Below are 20,002 nucleotides of genomic sequence, written 5' to 3' on the forward strand. Positions count from 1 at the left end.
CGTCAGAAGGGCTGGTCCCCATGCTTTCCTTATGATCTGTGCACTGTTCTGCTACTTCCCTTGTGCTGGCTCTGGCACATTTCTGATCTTCTGCTGAGCCAGCAGAAAATTATTTCAAGTAAAAAAAAAAAAAGCAACAGCTTTACTGCAAATTTAGTGATTTAGGATTATGAGGGTGATCATGGAGTATGAGGATACCTGAGCCAGAGAAAGGGAATGTTGTTGCCATGTGTCTGAGAGTGTCCCTTTGGCTCTGCCAGCTCATAAAACTGCAGTAGATGTTTCTGAATGGAGAACCATCCTGTTGTCCTGGTAAATCCAAACAAACGAATTTTCCTTTATTCAAGGAATCATCTTCTGTTTCTGGTCACCCAGGGCCCCTTTTCTGTCTGCTTTGTGTCCCTCAACAGTTTAGACATCTGTCCTTTCAGAGCTTGAAGAGGAAATAGTTGTTTTTTCACCCTCTGAGTGTTCCAAACACAGCCCCTTAGAGAGGGCTGTAGCATTTCAGGCGTAGCAAGAGCTCAATCCCCAGGATGGGAAGATCCTCTGATGTCCTTCAGACTTCTGGGATTTGCCAGACCTGGGGCTGCTCTGTGCCTCAGCATGAGCTCTGGGGCAGCCTTCTGCTCCCAAGTTCCCAGGCAGCACAGCAGCAGGGAAGGAGATGCAACCTGCTCTGCCTCTGTAAGGAGTCCCAGGGCTTAGTTGTTTCCTTAGAAATTAAAGTTAAAAAAAAAAACCCAAAAAAAAAAAAAAAAAAAAAAAAAAACAGGTTGTAGAAATCACGTTACACAGGGCAAGGGAGCCTGAGCAGGAGATACTTCCAAAGATTGCCTGTTTATCTCCACTTTTCCTTTTTAGAATAAAAACTGTTCTGCTATAATCATGCATGAAAAGTGCTTTAATAACTGCAGGAAATGGTGCAATCAAACAATTAACTTTTGATTTGTTGGCTATTTGCTTGTGTATTGGTGAGATAAAAAGATTTCTGTGGCAATGTATTTAATTGTTTATAATAAGTATCCTAAATTCTATTTTAAAATTGCATATTTTTGTTTGTTTCACACTTCTTTCCATGCTACATCTACTTTGTGTGAATTAAAAGTGATTCATGCAAAATTGCATGCACAGGGAAAGATGTGACTTTTTGTACAACTATCCATTCTAAATTAGCAGTTGGCATTCAGGGAAAATATTCTGAATTTATTATGGATTGGTCTCTGAATACATTTAGATAAGTAAAAAGTGGATCTAATGATAGGGATATTAGAAAATAATTGGAAGCAATCACGGGGAGCATTCTTATGCTATAAGTAAACTAGGTGCTGACACACTAATCAGTGTAAAGAATATATATATGAAGAGTAGGATGATGGAAGTGATCAAAGTCATATCTTTGAGTCGTAGAGATTTTTCATCGTGGAAAAAGTGACAGAGATTGTGACAAATGCTATGAGCTTGGTGTCACACAGAGAAGACAATTTGGGAATGATTATTTCCTTGTTTTCATGACACGAGAAATAGGGAGCATCCAGTGGAATTATTTAATATAAAATGAACAAATATGACCTTTTTTTATTAATAGGGTGGGAAATAACTTCTGGAACTCATTGTTAGGGAATTTTCCCCAGCTAAAATAAAGCAATGATACTAATGTGTCAAAAATTTGCCCATTAAAATGAGGATGCAGTTTGTGGCTTGAGAAATCTTCTGTCTTTCTAAAAAAAAGTTGTGTTCCCAATTTCGCAATCACTGGGCATTTTGTAATAATTCCAGCAGACAAACGTGTTTTTAAAAGCTTTTAAAATTTGTTAATTTAAAAAGTAGGTATTTTACAATTTGAACAATGTGAAGATCATAAGACTTCTGCCTGCTCATTCTTTAAACATCAATTTAATTTTGGTACTAACATAATTTTCTAATGTTCCATTTTCTAGAAAAAGTGTTCAGGTTTTGTTAGAATGAAATCGAGGTGTTTTTTTCCCTTTTGAATTCACTTTTGAAGTCTGGAAATCTGAAGCAAACAGTCCCCTGAGGAGGATGGCTAAACTCAGCTTGTTCTGGCGCCATGGCAGTGGTGACTCTTGCTTTTGCTGGAGCAGTGGTCGCTGTGGGGAGTGCTCACTTTCACACACAGACAAAGAAAGATGGGTTACTTCTCTTTACCCTTCTGTCACACCTCCCTCTGGCAATAACCACATCCCTCTGCCCTGTCCTTCCTCCTCCCATCTTCCGGGTGCTCAGCTGCAGTCTGTGTCTGCTCCGTGACTCCAGCAGCTCCTGGAATGAAATTGCCTGTGGGCGGATGGTGGCATGAGAAATGGGAATGTCACCTGCACACAGGCCACACTGACGGTGTGTAACTTCTCGGCTAGAGAAGTTTACTCTGCAAGGGAAACCCGGCTCTGGCTGGGAGCTGTCTCCGCGTGCTGTGTGTGCCATCCTCGAGGTCTCAGCTTGGAACTTCTCTGCCCTGTGGGAAATGGTTACTGAAACCCCTTGGTGCAGGTGACTCACAGAAGGTGGCTGGTGGAGCTCAGCTAGTCCTGGGATGCCCGGGAAAGAGCATCGCTGCGATTGTGCCGCTCCTGAAGGGTGTTTCTAACTTGTTTTTCAATATTTCCTTGGTAGTTTCGGTGACCTCCACGGGCGGTGCGCAGGAAATCGCAGGAGATATGCTGAGGCGGGCCAGGGATGTGTGCGGGCACTCGGGACGGACCAGCCCCGGCCAAACAGGGTCCTGCGGCCCTGCCCCGCCGCCCGGCGAGGGGAGAGCCCCGGCGGGCTCCCGGCGGGCTGTGAGCGGCGCGGGGCCCGAGGCCGGCCCGAGACGGGCGCTCCGGGGCCGGGATCGCGGTCGGTGCGGGCCGGCAGCCGCAGCTCACCTGGCCGCCACACGGGTGTGCTCCCGCCATTCCGCTCGGCGCTGCCGGGCTCGGCACCGCTCTGCTGCCGCCGCCGCGGGGCCCGCGCCCGCCGCCCCGGAGCGCCGCGCCCGCCGGGGTCCGGCCGTGCGGCCGCGGGGCAGCCTGAGCTGGCCAGGGTACTGACCCGGCCCGCCGGGGGCACGGCTCCGGCCGGCCGGCTTGGGAAAACATTTGGCATCCTCTGGGGCTCTCACATCTGGAGTTCTTCTTTCGCACTCCTGGCAGGAGTTGCTCGGTCCCGTGCTCTGCTGAGCAGTTTTATCGCTTTTTTTTTCTTTCTTTTTTTTTTTTTTCTTTTCTTTTTTCCTTTTTTTACTCGAGTCTCAGGAAGGCAGTGAGTGCCCTTCTCCTGCCCACTTGGAGCTGCCCTGCCTGGAACCTCTGGGGTACTGTCCTCCTTGGCTTCCGTGCATCTGTCTTTTTTCTGTCTCTTCCTTTAAAGATTTGAAAGCTATAAACTCCTTGCTGTCTGTGTCCCTCGGGTTTTTTCTTGCTGAGAATTCCCCTAGGCCTTCAGAAGCTGTGGTGCGCCACCCCTCTTCCTTCAGGGCTGCTGGTTCAGCAGAGTGCTCCAGAGGTGCCTTTGCCTCCTCCCCTGCACTGAGCACAGCCCGGTGGAGTAGGAAGGGACCAGGCACTGAGTTCCTTGGTGAGCTCCATGTCCCAGACATCTGCCCACAGTTTAAGCTGGAGTTATAATGACTGTGGGGTCTACCTCCATCTTTAGGTCTTGGGCAAGTTTCTTGGGTCCCTCACCAATCTGAGAAGACAGGACCTTGCATGTCTTGCCTCTGCTTCCTGAGTCCGCAGTGGCAGCTCTCAGAGAGCCCCATGAAGATCACTGTCAGAGTGCTCTGACTTCTGTGCCCTGCACGCCTTCCCCACACTCTTCCAGAGATTTGTCTGCATGTGACTTGACATCCTGGTGGTAATCCCTGTCACAGCAGCTTTATCAAAACACAGCTTCTGCTCTTCGTTCCTGGGCCCTGCCCTCTGTCCCCAGGTCCTACTGACAGTGCATGCAGAGCCATCCCTGTGGTTCCCAGAGATGGATGTCACATAGGACCCACTGCCATGGTCCCCTGCACCCTCTAAAGTGCTGGCCCCTGACCCTGATCCTGGGCCAGTGGATCCTCCACATGGGTCCTGCTTTGGGTTTTCAAAGTCATCCATTCCTTTTAGGAAACAAACTTGTTTCGAATCAGTCTGGACGCCCTTGCAGCAGTTTAAAGAGAATTGCAGACAGCATGTTGACCATCTAAAACCTGTCTGCTTCTCAGTCTTCTCCTCCTTCAGGGCCTCGTTGATGTGTTTTTCTTCTCTTTTCCTTGGGGGTGGGGGATGTACAACTCTTGCCTTCAGTTCTGTAGGAAGGGAAATCCATCACCCAGGAAGGTCATGGGCTCTAGGTGACTCCAGCAATGGTAGCAATAGTCTTTCTTGTGTGGGACAGAAGTTGGGTTGTGTTTCTCAATCTTCAGTTTCCAAATATTTCACACAACAGGGGTTCAGGATTTTATCATTCATTAGTTGGGCGAAGGTTGGGTAGGCCGAAGTCTCGGTGCCTACCCAAGAGAATGTGCACTAAAGCACACAGTTGAGGGTCCATGCTCATTAGCTGCAGAGGAACATTAGTCCTTCCTCTTGCTCCATCTCACTGATGACCTTGTGCTGGGTGTAGAAAAACCATATTTTCACGGTATCTGGATGCTGCCCAATATCCACTCCTGAGTATGCTAGTTGTGGGTGGAGGAGAGAACTCACATGGCTAACTACAGACTATGGGTACTTTAATGACATTGACATTCTGAGCAGTCTGTTTCAGACAGCCTTTAGAAAAGCTCTACTCATCCCAAACTACACAGAAAAAGGGTAGAACACAGCCTGGTCGAGGAAGTATTGTGACTCCAGGATGAGGCTCAGAGGCAGGAAGATAATGCGGCTTCCAATCCTCCACCACATGTTTGGAGGCAGTTCCCCGCCAGCCCAAGGTATAGCAGAGCTTTGAACCTAAGTTTGCTGAACCAGAGTTTGGACACCTGGAGAAACAGGAGCATGACTTTTGGAAGCAACTTTGGTGTTTCTTGATGTGCGTAACAATAAAGGAGCTGGACAAGTGTGTGTGGAGCAAGGTGTGACTCTCTTCTGACAACAAGCTTCTTCAGCAGCTTCTAGCTAGATGGGAATTGAACCAAGCAAAGATCAGCCTTTTCCTCAGTGAGGCAAAGTGTCCTTATGCAATGTGGTGGAAGAATTCCAGCCTCAGTCCTTGCTTATCAGAGCTGGCTGCCTGAGGTTTTGTAAGAATTAGACACAACATCTGGTGCCTGTGGATCTGAACACGTTACAGAGTTATTAAACTCATAAGGGACCTAGCAAGGACTAGTTTGCACCACTCACCTTCGGCTTATACTACCATGTCTTACTTGATTTTTGTTCTGCCTTGCTACTCCATCATTCCCTTTCCCCAGCAGGTGAGTAGTTCTAGGGTAGGGAATATAATATTCTTGTCTCACAATATGGCTTAGAAAATGCTCATATGAAGAGAAAACAATTGTTGAATAATCCTTCTGCCTCCTGAATGTCAGGCATTAGAAGGATACAGACACTAGTTCAGAGTCATAAGCCATGCTGACCTGTGATAGTTGCATTGAGGATAAACAAGGTGAGAACAAGCCTTCTTCATCACCTCTTTGACAGGCAAGGTTAAGTGGAAGCCAGGGGTTACTGGAATAGGATTTAGTCTTTTCTCATTATTTAGTGTCAAATGCACATGTAACAGAGTTGTAATATAAATGTTGGGAGACTTCTGCACTCTCCTGCAGGGGAGGGGTCACCATTGTAAGAGAGCAACAGCAAGGCAGGTAAAGGATGGAAGGGTCTGTAGGTTCTGTGAGCATACAACTTGAGCTTTGTGTGGGAGAAAAGGAGACTTGGGCTGGGGAGGGTCATTTGATAGGTGAATCTAAGGGGTTTGGATCCTTTTCTTGGGTTGCTCTTGCTAAGTGATGATTGTGTGACTGTCATATGGGCTGGAGCTGATCCAAGCATCTGGCGAAAATGAAAGCTGAGGTTTGGCCATCTCCCTCTTTTCTTTCCCTTTTGCTGTAGACATTGTTCGCAGTGACATTGCCCTGGATAAGCAGAAAGGCTGTAAGATCGCCCAGCATCCTGACATAATGTTGGAGCTACAGAGGGAAAAGGCAGCTCAGATGCACTTGGTTTTGTTAAAGGAGCAGTTTTCAAACACATACAGCAACCTCACACTAACAGGTAAGGCTGCAAGACCAGCTCTGGAGCCAGGAGCTGGGTCTAGTTCTTGCTAACTCACAGGTGTGTTAAAACCGGGTTACTCGCCTCTGTATGAATCAGCATCTCTCTGGCTGCCTCTGTTTCCTACCAAGGTTACTGGGTATTGGGAGGGAAAGGACCAGCAGGAACTGGAGGTGGACTCATAAAGCCTCTGCAGCTGGCACCTATGCAAACACTCCAGATTTGGTGCCCCTGAACAGAACATTTTCTACAGTCTGACCTAAGCAGAATACCACGGCATGTGAAGTGCTGGAGAAATCTCCCTGCTAACTGTTCACGTCGATGGGGCTGCAGCAATTACTAAATTTGGAGTCCTTTAAGCTGCAGCTGATTTTTTTTCTTTCCAGAGCATGCACTTTGTGTGAACCCAGTAAATATTAAAGAGCAAATATAAAGGGATAATGGCCTAGACAGAGATGAGAGGATACTCTTTTTCTGGCAACTGTTTGTATTATCCAGGGAATAGAATCTCTATGGAGGAGACTGCCACAATTTGGATACACATTTAATGGTGCTTGTAAAGGACTGATGTCAGGCAGTGAGTGGGCAGAAGGATGGTATCCCAGCAGCCAAGAGGGTCCTCTCATATCTCTTCTTGTTATCACTACAGCTGGATGAGCCACAGACGTTGGGAAGGAGGAAGAGACTAATAAATCATATGAGACCCCCTTCTCCTCTTGACATCTCCCTTTCCTGTGAAAGGCAGGCAGGCATCTTATTTTTATAGGAGAGAGGGCCCTGTGCTCTGTCTGGGGAGGAGATGGCAAAACCCCTGGTGGCCCTCCCCTGCTGCTGGGCTGGGAGAGGCAAACCAGTCCTGCACAACCTCCCCCACTCTGCTGCCCCCCCTGTTTCAGTGCCCAGCCCCTGCCTTGAAGCCAGCGTGGGTCTGCATCCTCAGCAGTGAGCTCTGCCTCTGCTGGGGACATCAGCTGTGCTGGAGCTCTTGGGGACCCCACGATGGTGGCATGGTGACACCAGCACCGTCGAAAGGCTCAGCCCAGGGGGTCACTGGATATCGGGGCCCTGAGTGTAGCTGAGTCGCATCATTCCTGAAGGCCCAGCATTTAAGTGGGATCCTCAGAGCCGTTTCTCATTCTCTGTAACGTAATCCACTTGGCTGTTTATTCCCAGTACAACTGCTGGAATCAACATTGTCAGCTTTTCCCCTGACAACTTGCTTACTTTCCACTAAACAAACTTCCCTCGAGAAGTGAAGCTGCTCTCCCCTATCCTCCTTCCCTTGCTGCTTCAAAAGCTCTCTGGCATTGCTCACATTTTTTACAGAACCTGCAGAGCAGAGGTGCTACCTGGTTATCAGCTTAGCTCTTAGCCTTTCCAAGTGTGTTTACAGGATAGTTCAGAAGGTTTTAGCTCTTACTCTCCAGGGTGGAGAGAGCAATTTCACCAGAATATTACCCAAAGAACTATTTTAATGTTCTTTAACTCCCTTTGAATGTGAGCAGAACAACTTCATAATTGTTATGAAGTTTAATCTTTTATTTCATAGACATAGTCTGAGAACATGGTCTCTAGACAGCTAAGCATAATATTTAACTGGAACTCTACTAACTTGTGTAAATATTTCCCTTCTCTGTGATGGATCTGGTGTTTGGGGTGGGTAGAGGGGGTTGTACATCTGTTGCAGAAGGACATTTCTTACCTTCAAAATTCAATCAGACAGAGTTTGCTTGAGGTCTTCTTTTTGTTCTGCACAGTAGGTTGGTGCAGTGCTATAGGGAGTCCCCAGGTCATGAGGCAAGGTGCAGGAGCAAGAATGCAGATGTGGTTTAGGCAGTCCTTAGTGAAGGACTGAGTTTGCAGGGATAGAGTATCCATGGGATCCTTGAGAGCAGGGTTTCCCCCGGGGGTCTGTATCGAGGAGTCACTTGGCCTCATGCAGTGCACGTGCTGTGGATGGCCTCCAGTGTCCAGCCCAGACTGCAGCAATATTGAACCCCACACCTCTGGGTGAGAGGGTCCTGCTACTGCCAGTTCTTCAGTTGTACCCAAAAAATATAAATGGACTATCTTGCCCAAAGTCATATGAGAATAAAGGTGCTTTATGATGGGATAGATCCTCTAGGAGAGCTTGAGAGTAGAAATACTACTGTGTGGCATTTTTATTCCCATATCACTACCACTACCACTGTAGTGATCTGGATAAAAAGTCCCATTCCCTTCCTCCTCCACCTCACAGGTAATATAGTTACATGAACAATTTGAAAGACTTTCAGGCCTCCCACTCTGCCTGCAAGTGTGGGCAGTGGATTCTGCCAACAAACTTTCAAGCAGTACCCTCATGGGTTTAGGAATGAAAGCTCTTAGAGTGCAGGGCATGAATCTGCAGTCTCTGTGGCATCAATGTAAGTTGAGGACTTTTCCAAATTTATTCACCAGTTGCACATAATTCCCAGAGAGTTCCTTACTTCAGGCACCAGGCAGGGCTGCGTTATACTGGGATTTAAGCTGCTCACAGCAGCAGGTACTTCCAAGGTAAGAGGGTGTCTTAAAATGAAATGTGTGTTTTTGTGCTAAGACACAACTGAGACTGAGTGAAACCAGGCAGTCTTTCTGGCTCTCACTCCTCCAGGAACACATGTGAGACTCTAGCTTAGACCGCTTTGGTTTCTCTCATTGAGCCTTCCTCGGCTCCTGTCTGCAGGCTTTCTCTTGCATCTTGCCTCTGCTTTCTGTATGTGATCTTTCCAGGCTTACTGAGCCTGCCTCCCTGACATGAGCAATTGCCTTTGATCTGTGACCGTGCTATTTAAGTGCTGTAAAATATTTTGAGGTTTATTAATCTTTGCTGTTTCCCCCGCGGTGCTCAGGGATGGGGATCTCGTTTCACAGATCAGCGTCTCTCGTGCTCCCGGGTCAGTCTGTGGTACAGTGCGGGGAGTGCACAGCGCTGCTCCTGGGAGCCAGCTCCCTGAGCTCAGCCTGCCCTGAGACAAGGCAGGAGAAGGAATCTTTCCCTGGAAACATTTCTTTGCTTCTTCACCGTTCACAGAGCAAGCAGCGACTCTTGTTATGTTTTGGATCAGCTGGGCTAGAAGCTGCAGTTGTCACAGCAGGCTCCCATCCTTTGCAGCCCTCAGAAGAAATGTTCAGGTGACAGGAAGGTCATTTTGGTGTCCTGGAATCGGTTGGAGGTGGTGGGGGCCAGAAAGCACAACCTTGGGCTGGCAGCCGGTGGGGTGTGAGGAACTGCCCCAGGCAGTGAGACACAGTGTGCATGCAGATCTTAGAGTGAGCTTGTGGGGAGTGCAGCAGCGTCAGGCTCCAATAGACTAAATCCAAGCTCTTCCACCTGTGGTGCCTGTTTGGGCTGGGGCAGTGTGCTGCATTTGTAGTTTAAAAGACTGGTCACCCACAGGCTTCTGCACTGTTCCCAAGTGAAGCCTGTTTAGCCTGTGGAAGAGGAAACTGTTCGGGTCCATAGACACATGTGAAAAACTGGCCCCTTTTTAACTGAGGCTTCCCAAGAAACAAGCATGGACTGTAAATTTCCCTTTAGGATTCCCCATGCAGAGGAAACAAAATAGTGCCCCGCTGCTCATTCTGAAACACAGAGAAACAACTTTCTGCTGTGCCTTCTGCCTGAAACTGTGACACAGATTGCTTCACTGCATCAAGAGACTGATGATGAGAGCTCTCTGACCTGTCCTGTCACACCACATCTGCACTGAGAAGCCAGTGAGGAGACTGGAAGGTGTGTGGTGGGAGCTCTCCATCCTGTAACATCATAGAGCACAGCTTCTAAAAGCAGTGATTAAGGGGGCAGACCCTCCTCACACAGTTTGTAAGGTTCCCAGGTGACCCTCGGTGGTCACACCCTGCTGAGGGCATTATCAGTGTCACTCCCCACTGCACTGAGAGACTTGAAGGGACTAAACTCAGATGGAGCTGATAGGAACAGAGCTGAGAGCAGCTTAAGAGTGCATTTCATGTCTATGTCCAACACTGCAATCAGGTGTTTTACACTGGCATCACACTGCCCCATCACTAATTAGATAGCTTAAACTCTGCCATAACAGCAGTTGGGATCTCTCAGTGAGATTTTTCCTTGAAAAAGTCTACTTTTGGAGATGTTAGCAGCCATGCAGAGACCCTCTTTGCCCAAGGTAAGTTGTTTGGGGTATGTAGTGGTGGTGACAGAGTGCACACCCACTTTTCACAAGGGGGTTGTGTATTGTGGGATGAGTGGAACAAAGCAGGGTAGGGCAGCAGAGTTTATGCGAGGCTACTGCAGAACACATGCGTGGGAGGCACAGAGCAGAGACGAGGGCAGTGTGTCTGTGTGAAGAGCTTGCTAGTGAGATACTGTCCCATAGAAATAGGATTTTTGCTTCTCCCCAAAGGCAGTGAGAACCCCAGTTGTACTTGTCCTTTGGCAGGGAATCACAGGGCTCAGGTTGAACACCTGTGACATGTGGGTTTCCTGCACTTGTGAACCTCCCCTGGTGGTTTTGTGATTCCTGCTGAATCCTGTGGCTCTGGGAGACAGTGGTCCATGAGCAGGACATGTTTTTAGGGCCTGAGACTCATCCCATGGAGTGCTGGGTCTGAGAGAACCATGGCTCAGAGGCTGCCCTTGCGAGAGGGTGTATGTAGGAATCAGGGCATGGGGTTGGGTGTGCTTTTGGTGCCTATGCTGCCAGGCAGTAAGGCCACTCTGGTTATTTTTGCTGGAATTTTCCTCAGATGGGTTTTATCCCCCAGCTACACCTAGCTGCATGGGACTGGAGGGTGGGCCACCTTGTGAGATGGTACCTGGCAGGATTGTGGCAAAGGTAAGTACAGCTTTCTTGCCTTTTTGGCATCTTGTTTGGGATCAGAAACCTCAGTGATTTGTGGTCTGCACAGCAGTGATATGTATCATAGCTGTTTTACTGGCTGCTGCACAGGGGTGATCTGCACTGCACTGGCTCTCCAGCTTTCCTTCAAGGAGAGTGTGCCCTGGGGCTGTCTAACAGGCCTGGGAGTGTCTTTTGGATCAAGCTCTCTGCCCTTCTGTCCATCACAGACCCTTACATCACACACATTATCCACAGCACTGTACAAATAGATCTAGAAAGGACCTCAAGAGGGCATCTTCTAGCCTTTTCCATGGCAAATCTGCACCTGGTCTCTGCTTGGGGAAAAGTGTCTGGGAAGGGGCAACATCTTTTGTGTGACCAGCTGGTACACTTGGAAAGTCACTCAAACTTTGGGAGGCTTGGACCCTTCAAAGAAAAAAAAAAGTGGCATTCAAAGCTAAAAAAGCGCAGTGAAAATAGTTACCCAGAACTTGTCACCTTGAATAGCACAACTGGGGTACTGGTGGAGAAGTCCTGTCAGCAAAGGGAACACAATAATGTCATCAGCTCCTGAGGGAAAGAGGGGGAGAGAGCTGCTGTGAAACACTGGAGGTTTTCCTGGGAGGAAGGGACCAGGAAAACTGTAATGTCATTAAATCACTATCTGCACCAAGCCCACAGTTAATGACAGCAGAGGTGCCAACCTTTTGAGGATAGTCTGCAGGTGTCTTCTGTGATCTTGGGGTCAGATCCAATGGAATAGTGCTGGGAAAAATAAATCTTGGAAAACAATCTTGGGTAACTGAGTGGTTTTTGTGCCATTATCAGTTGTTTATATGAGCTCATTCTGAAACAAAGTGGCTGTTTGTTTTTACTACACAGCCTTCTGAGGGAGTTTGCTGTAGCTGAAATATATTGTGTTCCTGAGCATGTCCATGTAAAGCCTGCAGGCTGTTGGGGCTCAGCTGCCAGGTACCAGCATTGCCCAGGCTGTGGGGACATCACTGTTGACTGATTCAAATGATGTGGCTTTATCCTTATTTTAAAACCTTCTGTGATGGCAGTGATGTACCTCCCTCAGCAGTCGGCTCAGGGGCGTAATTAGCTATATCATCATGGAGTTGGTATTTTTAAAATCTCTTGGTTCAGTTTAAGCCCATGATGGCATGTCCTCTCCCCGTGGACATGGAGAACAGCTTGCAGCACTCCTTTTCTCTCTGCAGAAATCTTTTACATATTTGAGGCTTGTTATCATGTTTCCCTGAAGACTTTTGCTCTCTGCACTGAACAACTGCCTTTCATTTGCTCTTTCCTCACGTCCATTTTATTTTCAAGTTGAATGACATAGGCATAGCTGATTCTGCATCTTGAGATCCCTTTCAACCCTCTACAATTTTTTTGTGGCTCTGGGTTTTGTTGGGGTCCCTTGGGCTCTTTCCACTGGGTCTGGGATGTTTTTTAAGTGCATTGCCTTGAAATGAGACCAATATTGTAGCTTTTCTTGACTGAGAAAAGCAGCAGGGTTATTTCATGTACCTGATGCGTGACACTTCTGTCTGTATAATCATGGACTTTTTTTCTACACTATTGCTTGTTCATGCCTGCAATTTTGTGTACCATTTCCCAACCAGCTGTGCATTTCCCACATGGAATTTAATCTTGACTCTATTTTCCTAATTTTCTAATTAAAATGTTACACAAAACTGGAGGTAAAACCTTGAGAAAGTAAAGGTACAGAACATCTGTTGCCTCTATCTCACTCACGAGACCTTGTTGCTCCATCAAAGAGAAGTCAGGTTGCTTCACATGGCAGGGCTATTACTTCCAGCCCTTCCTTGCAGATGGATTGTTTGATGATTTCTTTCAAAATTTTTCCAGGAATTGAAGTTATGTTGGCTGGCCTGCAATTTCCTTGGTTTTTCAGCCTGTTGAACATAGCCACTATATTTGCCCTTTTCTGATCTTTTAGAACCTCATTCATCTTTCAGGAATTCCTACAGATAGTTGCTGATAGACCTCCACCTATTTTAAAACATCAGACTTCTGTAGTTTTCATTCTGCTAAGGTGCTACTATACATTACCCTTCTACTCTGATTCTTTTAATTGCATTAACTTTGTGGTCCTCATGTTATCTTTCTTTTCATGAAGTCTGAACCAAAAAAAGCATTAAGCATTCCTGCTTTACCTCTGTGAGTTGTTGACTATTGTGAAATTCTGTCCCAATTCATACCTCTTTGCTTCCTGAGACAGCTGTGAGCCAAACCCCTGGGATCCCCTGCTTTCTCTTACCCTAATTAGTAGTTTCACAACTCGTTTTGTGCTGACAGCATGTGTGTGTGTGAGAGAGGTCATGAAGGTGAATCTCTTTTTCAGGTGACACCCTCTAGTCTGTTAATGCACACTTTGGCTTTCTCATTATCTGATTTGGTTATTGTTTTTGTAACTGTGGGAAATATGGCTTCTTGTGACACGTTCAGGATTTATTAAATTCAATTTGCTGTCCAATTTAACTAGACGCACAAGAGAAGATATTTTATAAATTGCGAATCTTAAAATTAGCAGTTATACATGCATTATAATATGTAATGTCATTACCAGAACCAGCCAGTTCTGGGTGCTGTGTAGAGAATAAAGAAAACACATAAACCTAACAGAAAACAGATTTTGGTGGAAGAGGGGGAGGGCTGACACGCACTAATAGCTTTGGAAGGGCTTGTGGCTTGTTCAGTGTCATAAAGCAATCTATTAACCTTTTCTCCCTCCTCAGGAGGTGCTGAACTCTTTGGTCTGTCTCTTCCCACCGATGTAGTTATCAAATGTCTCCTGGTTACCGCTGGCAGTCACTGCTGGGAGCAGTTTCTGTGGAGCACTCGGCTCCTTCGCTCTGTCCCTCTCTCCTGGTGCTGTTCCTTTGTGCTCATCCACATCAGCCTAATGGAGTTGCCGTTTCTCCTTCGCAAGCTTCAAGCCACCAACGAGTCTGTGAATTACCCTAATTGTACCCCTGCGTTAAGATAATTTACATCTGTTCCCTTATCTTGCTGTGTGTTTACAAAACACTGTCTTTCCCAAACTCCCTTTTCATTTGGAGCAAAATCTCACTTGCCAGCCCTCTCAGATTACTGAAGCCTCTGTCCTTACAAAGCACTATTTTTATTCTGCCACTAATTCCCGTTCTTTTTCAAACAAGTACAAATACTCATTTTGGGCTTCCCTACCTGTGGTGTTTTCTACCTTCATGTTTTACCTTCAGTTTTTTCTCTGCTGGTGAGAATCAAACCTCAAGGAGACTCTTTCCTAGTTTTGTTCCTGTCGCTTCTTTCTCAATTTTTTTTTTTTTTTTTTTGTCAGTGCATTCCAGGAACTTGAAGCAAGGCAGTGTCTGATGTCTTCCTTTCCCAGCGAATGTGTGGGCAGTTAAAGGTCCCTAATTACCAGCAGGTTCTGTGTTTCAGATGCTCCCAATAAGCCTATGCTTCCGATCTCCCTGACTTTGTAGCCTAAAGCAGACCCCCAGTGTGCCAGAGTCTGGGCTCCTTCCAGTCTTACGTTACACTGCGGTCTTTATACCTGCCTTTGGTACTACTGAGTTTCACCCCCTGCTTTTATGCTGGGCCTCAAGATCATCCAGAGCTTCTTGTGTGATGTTTCTCATCTTTTTCTCTTTGCCAGCACCGTGCTTAAGTGACTTTCAACCCCTGGAGCTTGCTTTGCCTCTGACCACCAGGTTAGAAACCCCTCTCCTCCCGCACTAACATAATGCCTACATGCAGCAGTCAAACCTTGTGGATTTTTCTTTCAAAGGCTGAATAGATTTGGCTCCTCAAGTGTCACTTTGCCAAAGTCCTGTCATACCTCCTCCTTGGTCCTGTGGCCACGCAGGACAGACTTTTCCATCCTGGAGATACAAGCCCTATATTGTTTTTCCGTACGTGTATTATCTTGGGCTTGGCTGAATTAAAGCACGCTTGGTTGGATGGTGGCCATTTAGCCATACAAATTGGATCACAGGATAAATGAAGGCTGTTTTGTTCGTTATTTACTAACCTTCATTTGTGCTATCTGCAAGCTGCCTCTAAGGATCATGTATTTATCTGAATGATTGGTAAAAACACTGCGTCCTGTGGGATGGGAAGCAAACAATGGATGGGTTTTTGTCTCATTAGGCACTTCTGTCCATCTACTTACGGCAAATTACTTCTGCTAATGCAAGTTCTTAAATCAAGTTGTAACATCAGTTAGACAGGACTTGATTCTGTACAACATGTGCTGGCTGGTAATTAGCTGAGACATTAATATAATGAATTATTGGTAGATTCTCATATTATCTTTTAATTACTCTGTCAAGTTCTGCTGTCAGCCTGACTGGCTGTTGGTCCTTAGGTCAGCAAGTCCTGCCAAAGCACCAGCATGGGGTTAGGGCTTACCTACCCTTCTAGAATTACTTGGCATTCCAAGATTTATTAAAAATTAGTATCAACGGGTCAGAGATCTCCTTAGTGCACTTGGAGGTGCAAATTATCCGGGGTAGGTGATTAAATAGTGTTTATTTAAAGCAGATGTTATCTAATTCATGTCTTGGTCATCAGTAAATGGTGATGTATATAATCCTCTTATGATTAATTCGTCATCCTATTTTTTTCATAAATACAGAGTGCCTATATGTATATTTTCATAGTTACACTGATAATTTTACCATGTGCACAAAATAGCACAGCTATGTCTCTTCATTTCCCTTCTTTTCTCTATATTTAAATTTCCACTCATAACTCAACAAGGCATGATGTTTTTCATCATGATTTTTAAATACTGTATTAATTTTCTATACTTTGTAATTTGCAGTTGGTTGCTATTTCTTTGGCATTACAATCATGGGTTATATTATCTTCTGTTATTGCTATCTATACCACTGCATAAGGATGGGCTTCCTGCCAAAATCCTCTTCCAGCATGGTGGTGGAATATGCTGACTTTAGCCATCACCTAAAAGCAAAACAAAAAAACCCCAACCAAAATCCCCTTCAAATATTCCTTTGGTTTCTTTTGTCCAGTATTTTCTTCCAATAACTTATTTAAACTTTTTTTCAGCCTGGAGATGTTGAAGCATCTTGTGTGTGTATTTTTGACTGGGATTACAATCCCACTAGCTTGGCTCAAATACAGACTCAGGGAAGGTAGATGCCTGTGTGGGCAGAGCAGGAAAACTCTGTGCCTGGTGAGTTCTCAGCATTTTTAAAAACTTCCCTGGCAAATTGTGACATAGCAACTCATTTTGCTGCAGGAGTATCGTTTGTAGGAGTATCATTCGTTTCATCCCTCCAGCCACCATTCCTGTGTGTTTGCAGGGGTGGTGTTTGCTGAGGAGCTTGCAGCCCGGGATCCGGGGTGTGGGACTGTGGCGTGCAGGATCCACCCGACAGACCGAAGCTTTGTGGCTGGGCTAACTCTGGAGAGAGCAGGAGCAGAGGGGAAGGCGCGGCTGCTGAGCCTGGCTTGGCGGGGAGTGGTGGGATAATCTCTGTGGCTGGGCCCTGGCTCCTGCCCCAGGCTGCTCCGAGGGGGCACTGCCTGCTGCTGGGAACGCAGTTTGCTTCCCAGGGCTGCTTCTCCAGTTGCTCGCTCTAACCCTTTTTCCATCTGTCCCTTCATTTATTATTTACCCCTTTCTCTTGCTCTTTTCTTCGTTAGCTGGTTCCCAGTGCTCCTGGCTCTGGAAAGGGCTCTCTTCTGGGGAACACAAGGACAGCAGCAGATATTGTTGCACTGCTTCTGTGCCAGCCCTCCTTGTTCCACAGTTGGGACTGTGCGGCACGCACAGTTAATTAAACTCTTTAACACTTTTTCCAAGTTTAGAAAAGGGTCAGAATCCTCTAAGTAAGAGCCCCTTGAGTCCTGGAGTCCCCCATGCAGTCCATGCTCTGCTTTTCAGAGGCTCATACTGGGGATGGATACACGGGGGTTGGAGAGTAACGTGAGAAGCTCTGGATATGCATGCTTTGTACAGCTAAAAGTGGTGGGGGAAAAGTGAGGTTACAAGGTGTTCAAAAGAAATTTTGGATCTCTCTTTACTTCATTAAGTTTTATATTGGATTGCTGTGCCAAGAGACACAATCATTGACTTTCTTAAAGAAATTAAAACCTCCATGAGTTTAAATTTTCTTTTTTTTCCTCTGATGAAAAGGTGGCAAAAACAAAGGTTTTGTAGGAGAAACTGAAACCATTCAAATATAATTCTATTTACTAATTAGGGGAACTCTGGAAATAGGACTGAGACTCGCAGGCCTTTTTTTCCTCTCTTTGCTGGGGCACTCCAAGAATTGGATCACCTGGGGAAAGCATGTTTAAGAAATACCAGATGGTCTCTGCGATGCTCCAGCTGTGGACAATCACTCCCAGCCAGGCAATCTGCCTTGCTGTCGAAGCCCTCTAAAACTGTGCTGCCCATTTGTCATGCTTCTCCAATTGCAGCGCTCTGGATAGCTTCTTTTTTCCTTGTCTGGCTCTTCCTTTCCAGTTTTTATCACCCACCCCCTCCATGAGCTAATGTTGTAACATCCCTTCATTGGCTATAAATCCATTGAAGAGCCATATATAAAATATTACTTTGTTAGGGAAGATTGGGAAACATCTGTTTTTTACCCATAAGAGTCAGTCTCTACTTGTCTCATATGACAATGTGAACTATTTATATATTTTTAAAGAAAAAGAAGGAGAGAAAATGGGAATCCTAGGAAAAAACTTAGTGGAGCCTCTAAAGAGAGGAAACGGATTCAGCTCTGGGATTTGTTTGGAGGCTTTTTGGGGAAGTGGGGGGCTCACAGGCCGAGAAATTGCTTAGATGTCTGACAAAGTAGCAGTCATACCAACTGCAGAGGGTCCTTCTGCAAATATTTCAATGTTGTGTAACAGTTTCTAGGTGCTTCCCAACACAAACTTGCACAGGAAAACTGTGGCTCTAAACCATTATGTATTATCTACTACACAGAACAGAAACCTGGGACGGTCCTTGGATTAGTAGCAGACTGTAACTGTAGGGGTGTACACACAGAGCAGAAAAAGTGTGTAGCTCTGGGGGCCTTGCATTTAGGTGGCTATGCCCCTAAATTTATGCACCTAATTTAGGTGATTATGCCACCAGGGCTTGTTGTCTGAGCCTACTGGCATGAACAGCATCTCTTCCAACCCGCTCAGCGCTAGTGCCTTGCTGAGCTGTCTGCTTTTCCTCACACATACAGCACTTAACCTATGTCTCTGTCTCCTTGCTGGGCAAGGGCATTGCTGCCTGTGAGTGCATGTGTGGGGGGAACTGGCTCTGCCACCCCAAGGTGACTGGGGTGCAAGAGCAGGATGCTGGGGCTCCATTGTTCCTGCCACGGGGTGTGACAGGAGAGTTTGGGTGGATATGGGGCCTCAGACTGGTGTGGAAAGGCTGTACAAGCAGCCAGGCTGGCATGGGACACTTAGTTCATGCTGCTGGTGTGAGCTGTGGAGTAAGATGCTGTGCCAGCTGTGCTGAGGTGACAGGAACAAGGAGCAAGTCTATAAGGAAGGCGATTGGGAGCACAGAAGGGAGGATGCTGCTTTGGATGAGCTGGGTGGGAGGGAGTTGCACCTCCAGAAGGCTGCCTGTGGTGCTGTGTACTTGCCTGCCAGGCAGGCACACTGCCAGCCTCGGAGCCCATCAGCATGTGAATATGGAAGAAGGAGGAGGAGTCTGTAGTTTGCAGGTGGTGTCAGGATTTGCCAGAGCTGCTTTCTGTGCCTTGCAAGGCTGGCATACAGAAATGAAGTTCTAGAGCTGCTAATGATTGATGGTGTGCCACATACAATTGTGGTTTGGGTTGGAAGGGGCCTTAAAGATGAATTAGTTCCAACCCTCTTGCCATGGGCAGGGACATCTTCCACTAGACCAGGTTACTCAAAGCCCTGTCACACAGGTCTCCTTCTTTCCTGGCTGGATTTGGTGCCTTCCCCAGCCCCTTTGCTGCCTAAACATGAAACTCTCCTCTCCAGTCTCCTTTCCTCAGGGGCATGGATTGCTGTGTTGGTCTGGACCCAGCTCACCCACCTGAGGTGAGAAATGCCCCAGAAGGGACCTCTTTCTTCCTTCTGCCAGCCAGCCTTGCACATCCCACATAAGCTCCACGGTGGATGGCTGCCTGCTTTTCTCAGGCTGGCCAAAACCAAACTCCATGTGTGTCTCCCCTGCTGATCCCTCTCCTGCCTTTCTGCAGGGCTGTGGTTGACAGCTGTGTCTTCCCTGTGGCCTCATAACACGCTCATGCTGCTCCTTCTCTCCCTCTCCCACACACTGGCTGCTGTGCTTCTATCCCCTCCCTCCACGCTGGAGCTCTGCCTGTTCTGATGGTTATCCACCCTCATCACAGCCTCGTGCCCTTCTGCCTGGCTCCTTCCTCTTCCAAAATCCTTCTCATTCTCCCTCCCATGGTGCTAATTGGGCCTTGAGCCCCCTTTTCTTCCCTCTGCTCAGTTCACTGACCAGCTGTTACTGAGCCGTGCTCCAGCCACCACGGGCACTGGTGAAAGCTCCCCAAACCCCACACAACACCCACCTCCACCTGGTGCAGATCCCTTGTAACACTAGTGATGAGTAAAAGGTTATTTTTCAATGGTAAGATATTAAAACAGACAAAGCTGCTCTCTCTAGCAGCTGCTGTATCTTTGTCCTCTCTGTGCCAAAGCCTTTGGTTATCCCACATGGTGTGTCAGGGCACTGATCTAAAATCTGCTGCTTGGCTTTGGCAAGCTCCTGAGACAGAGGGCTCTGTACAGCTCTGAGCTTGGGACTGGCATCTGATTGTTTTACAGGTGAGCTGAAGTTCATGTGCTTTGATACTCAGTATAGATTTAGACTTCACAGGACTAAAAAGAAAATGTTACATTTGAGGTGGAAGCAGATAAATAAAAAGGAGTGTGGGATGTTGCAAATATCTTGGT

The 20,002-nt window shown here is 46.8% G+C and overlaps 1 protein-coding gene across 3 annotated transcripts in view; it reads left to right on the forward strand.

Annotated features, from left to right (window-relative positions):
- Positions 1-20,002, forward strand: part of HPSE2 (heparanase 2 (inactive)) — a 105,207-nt gene that overhangs the window by 7,062 nt on the left and 78,143 nt on the right. For 2 of the 3 annotated variants that reach the window (XM_059851742.1, XM_059851741.1), the window contains exon 3: positions 6,042-6,203. The exons of the other annotated variant lie outside the window; for it this stretch is intronic. In XM_059851742.1, the coding sequence (XP_059707725.1) occupies positions 6,042-6,203 (162 nt within the window). The remainder of the gene's footprint in view (positions 1-6,041; positions 6,204-20,002) is intronic. 3 annotated transcript variants of the gene reach the window in all.

Source organism: Haemorhous mexicanus, chromosome 7 (genome assembly GCF_027477595.1).
Source record: "Haemorhous mexicanus isolate bHaeMex1 chromosome 7, bHaeMex1.pri, whole genome shotgun sequence".
Lineage (NCBI taxonomy): Eukaryota > Metazoa > Chordata > Aves > Passeriformes > Fringillidae > Haemorhous > Haemorhous mexicanus.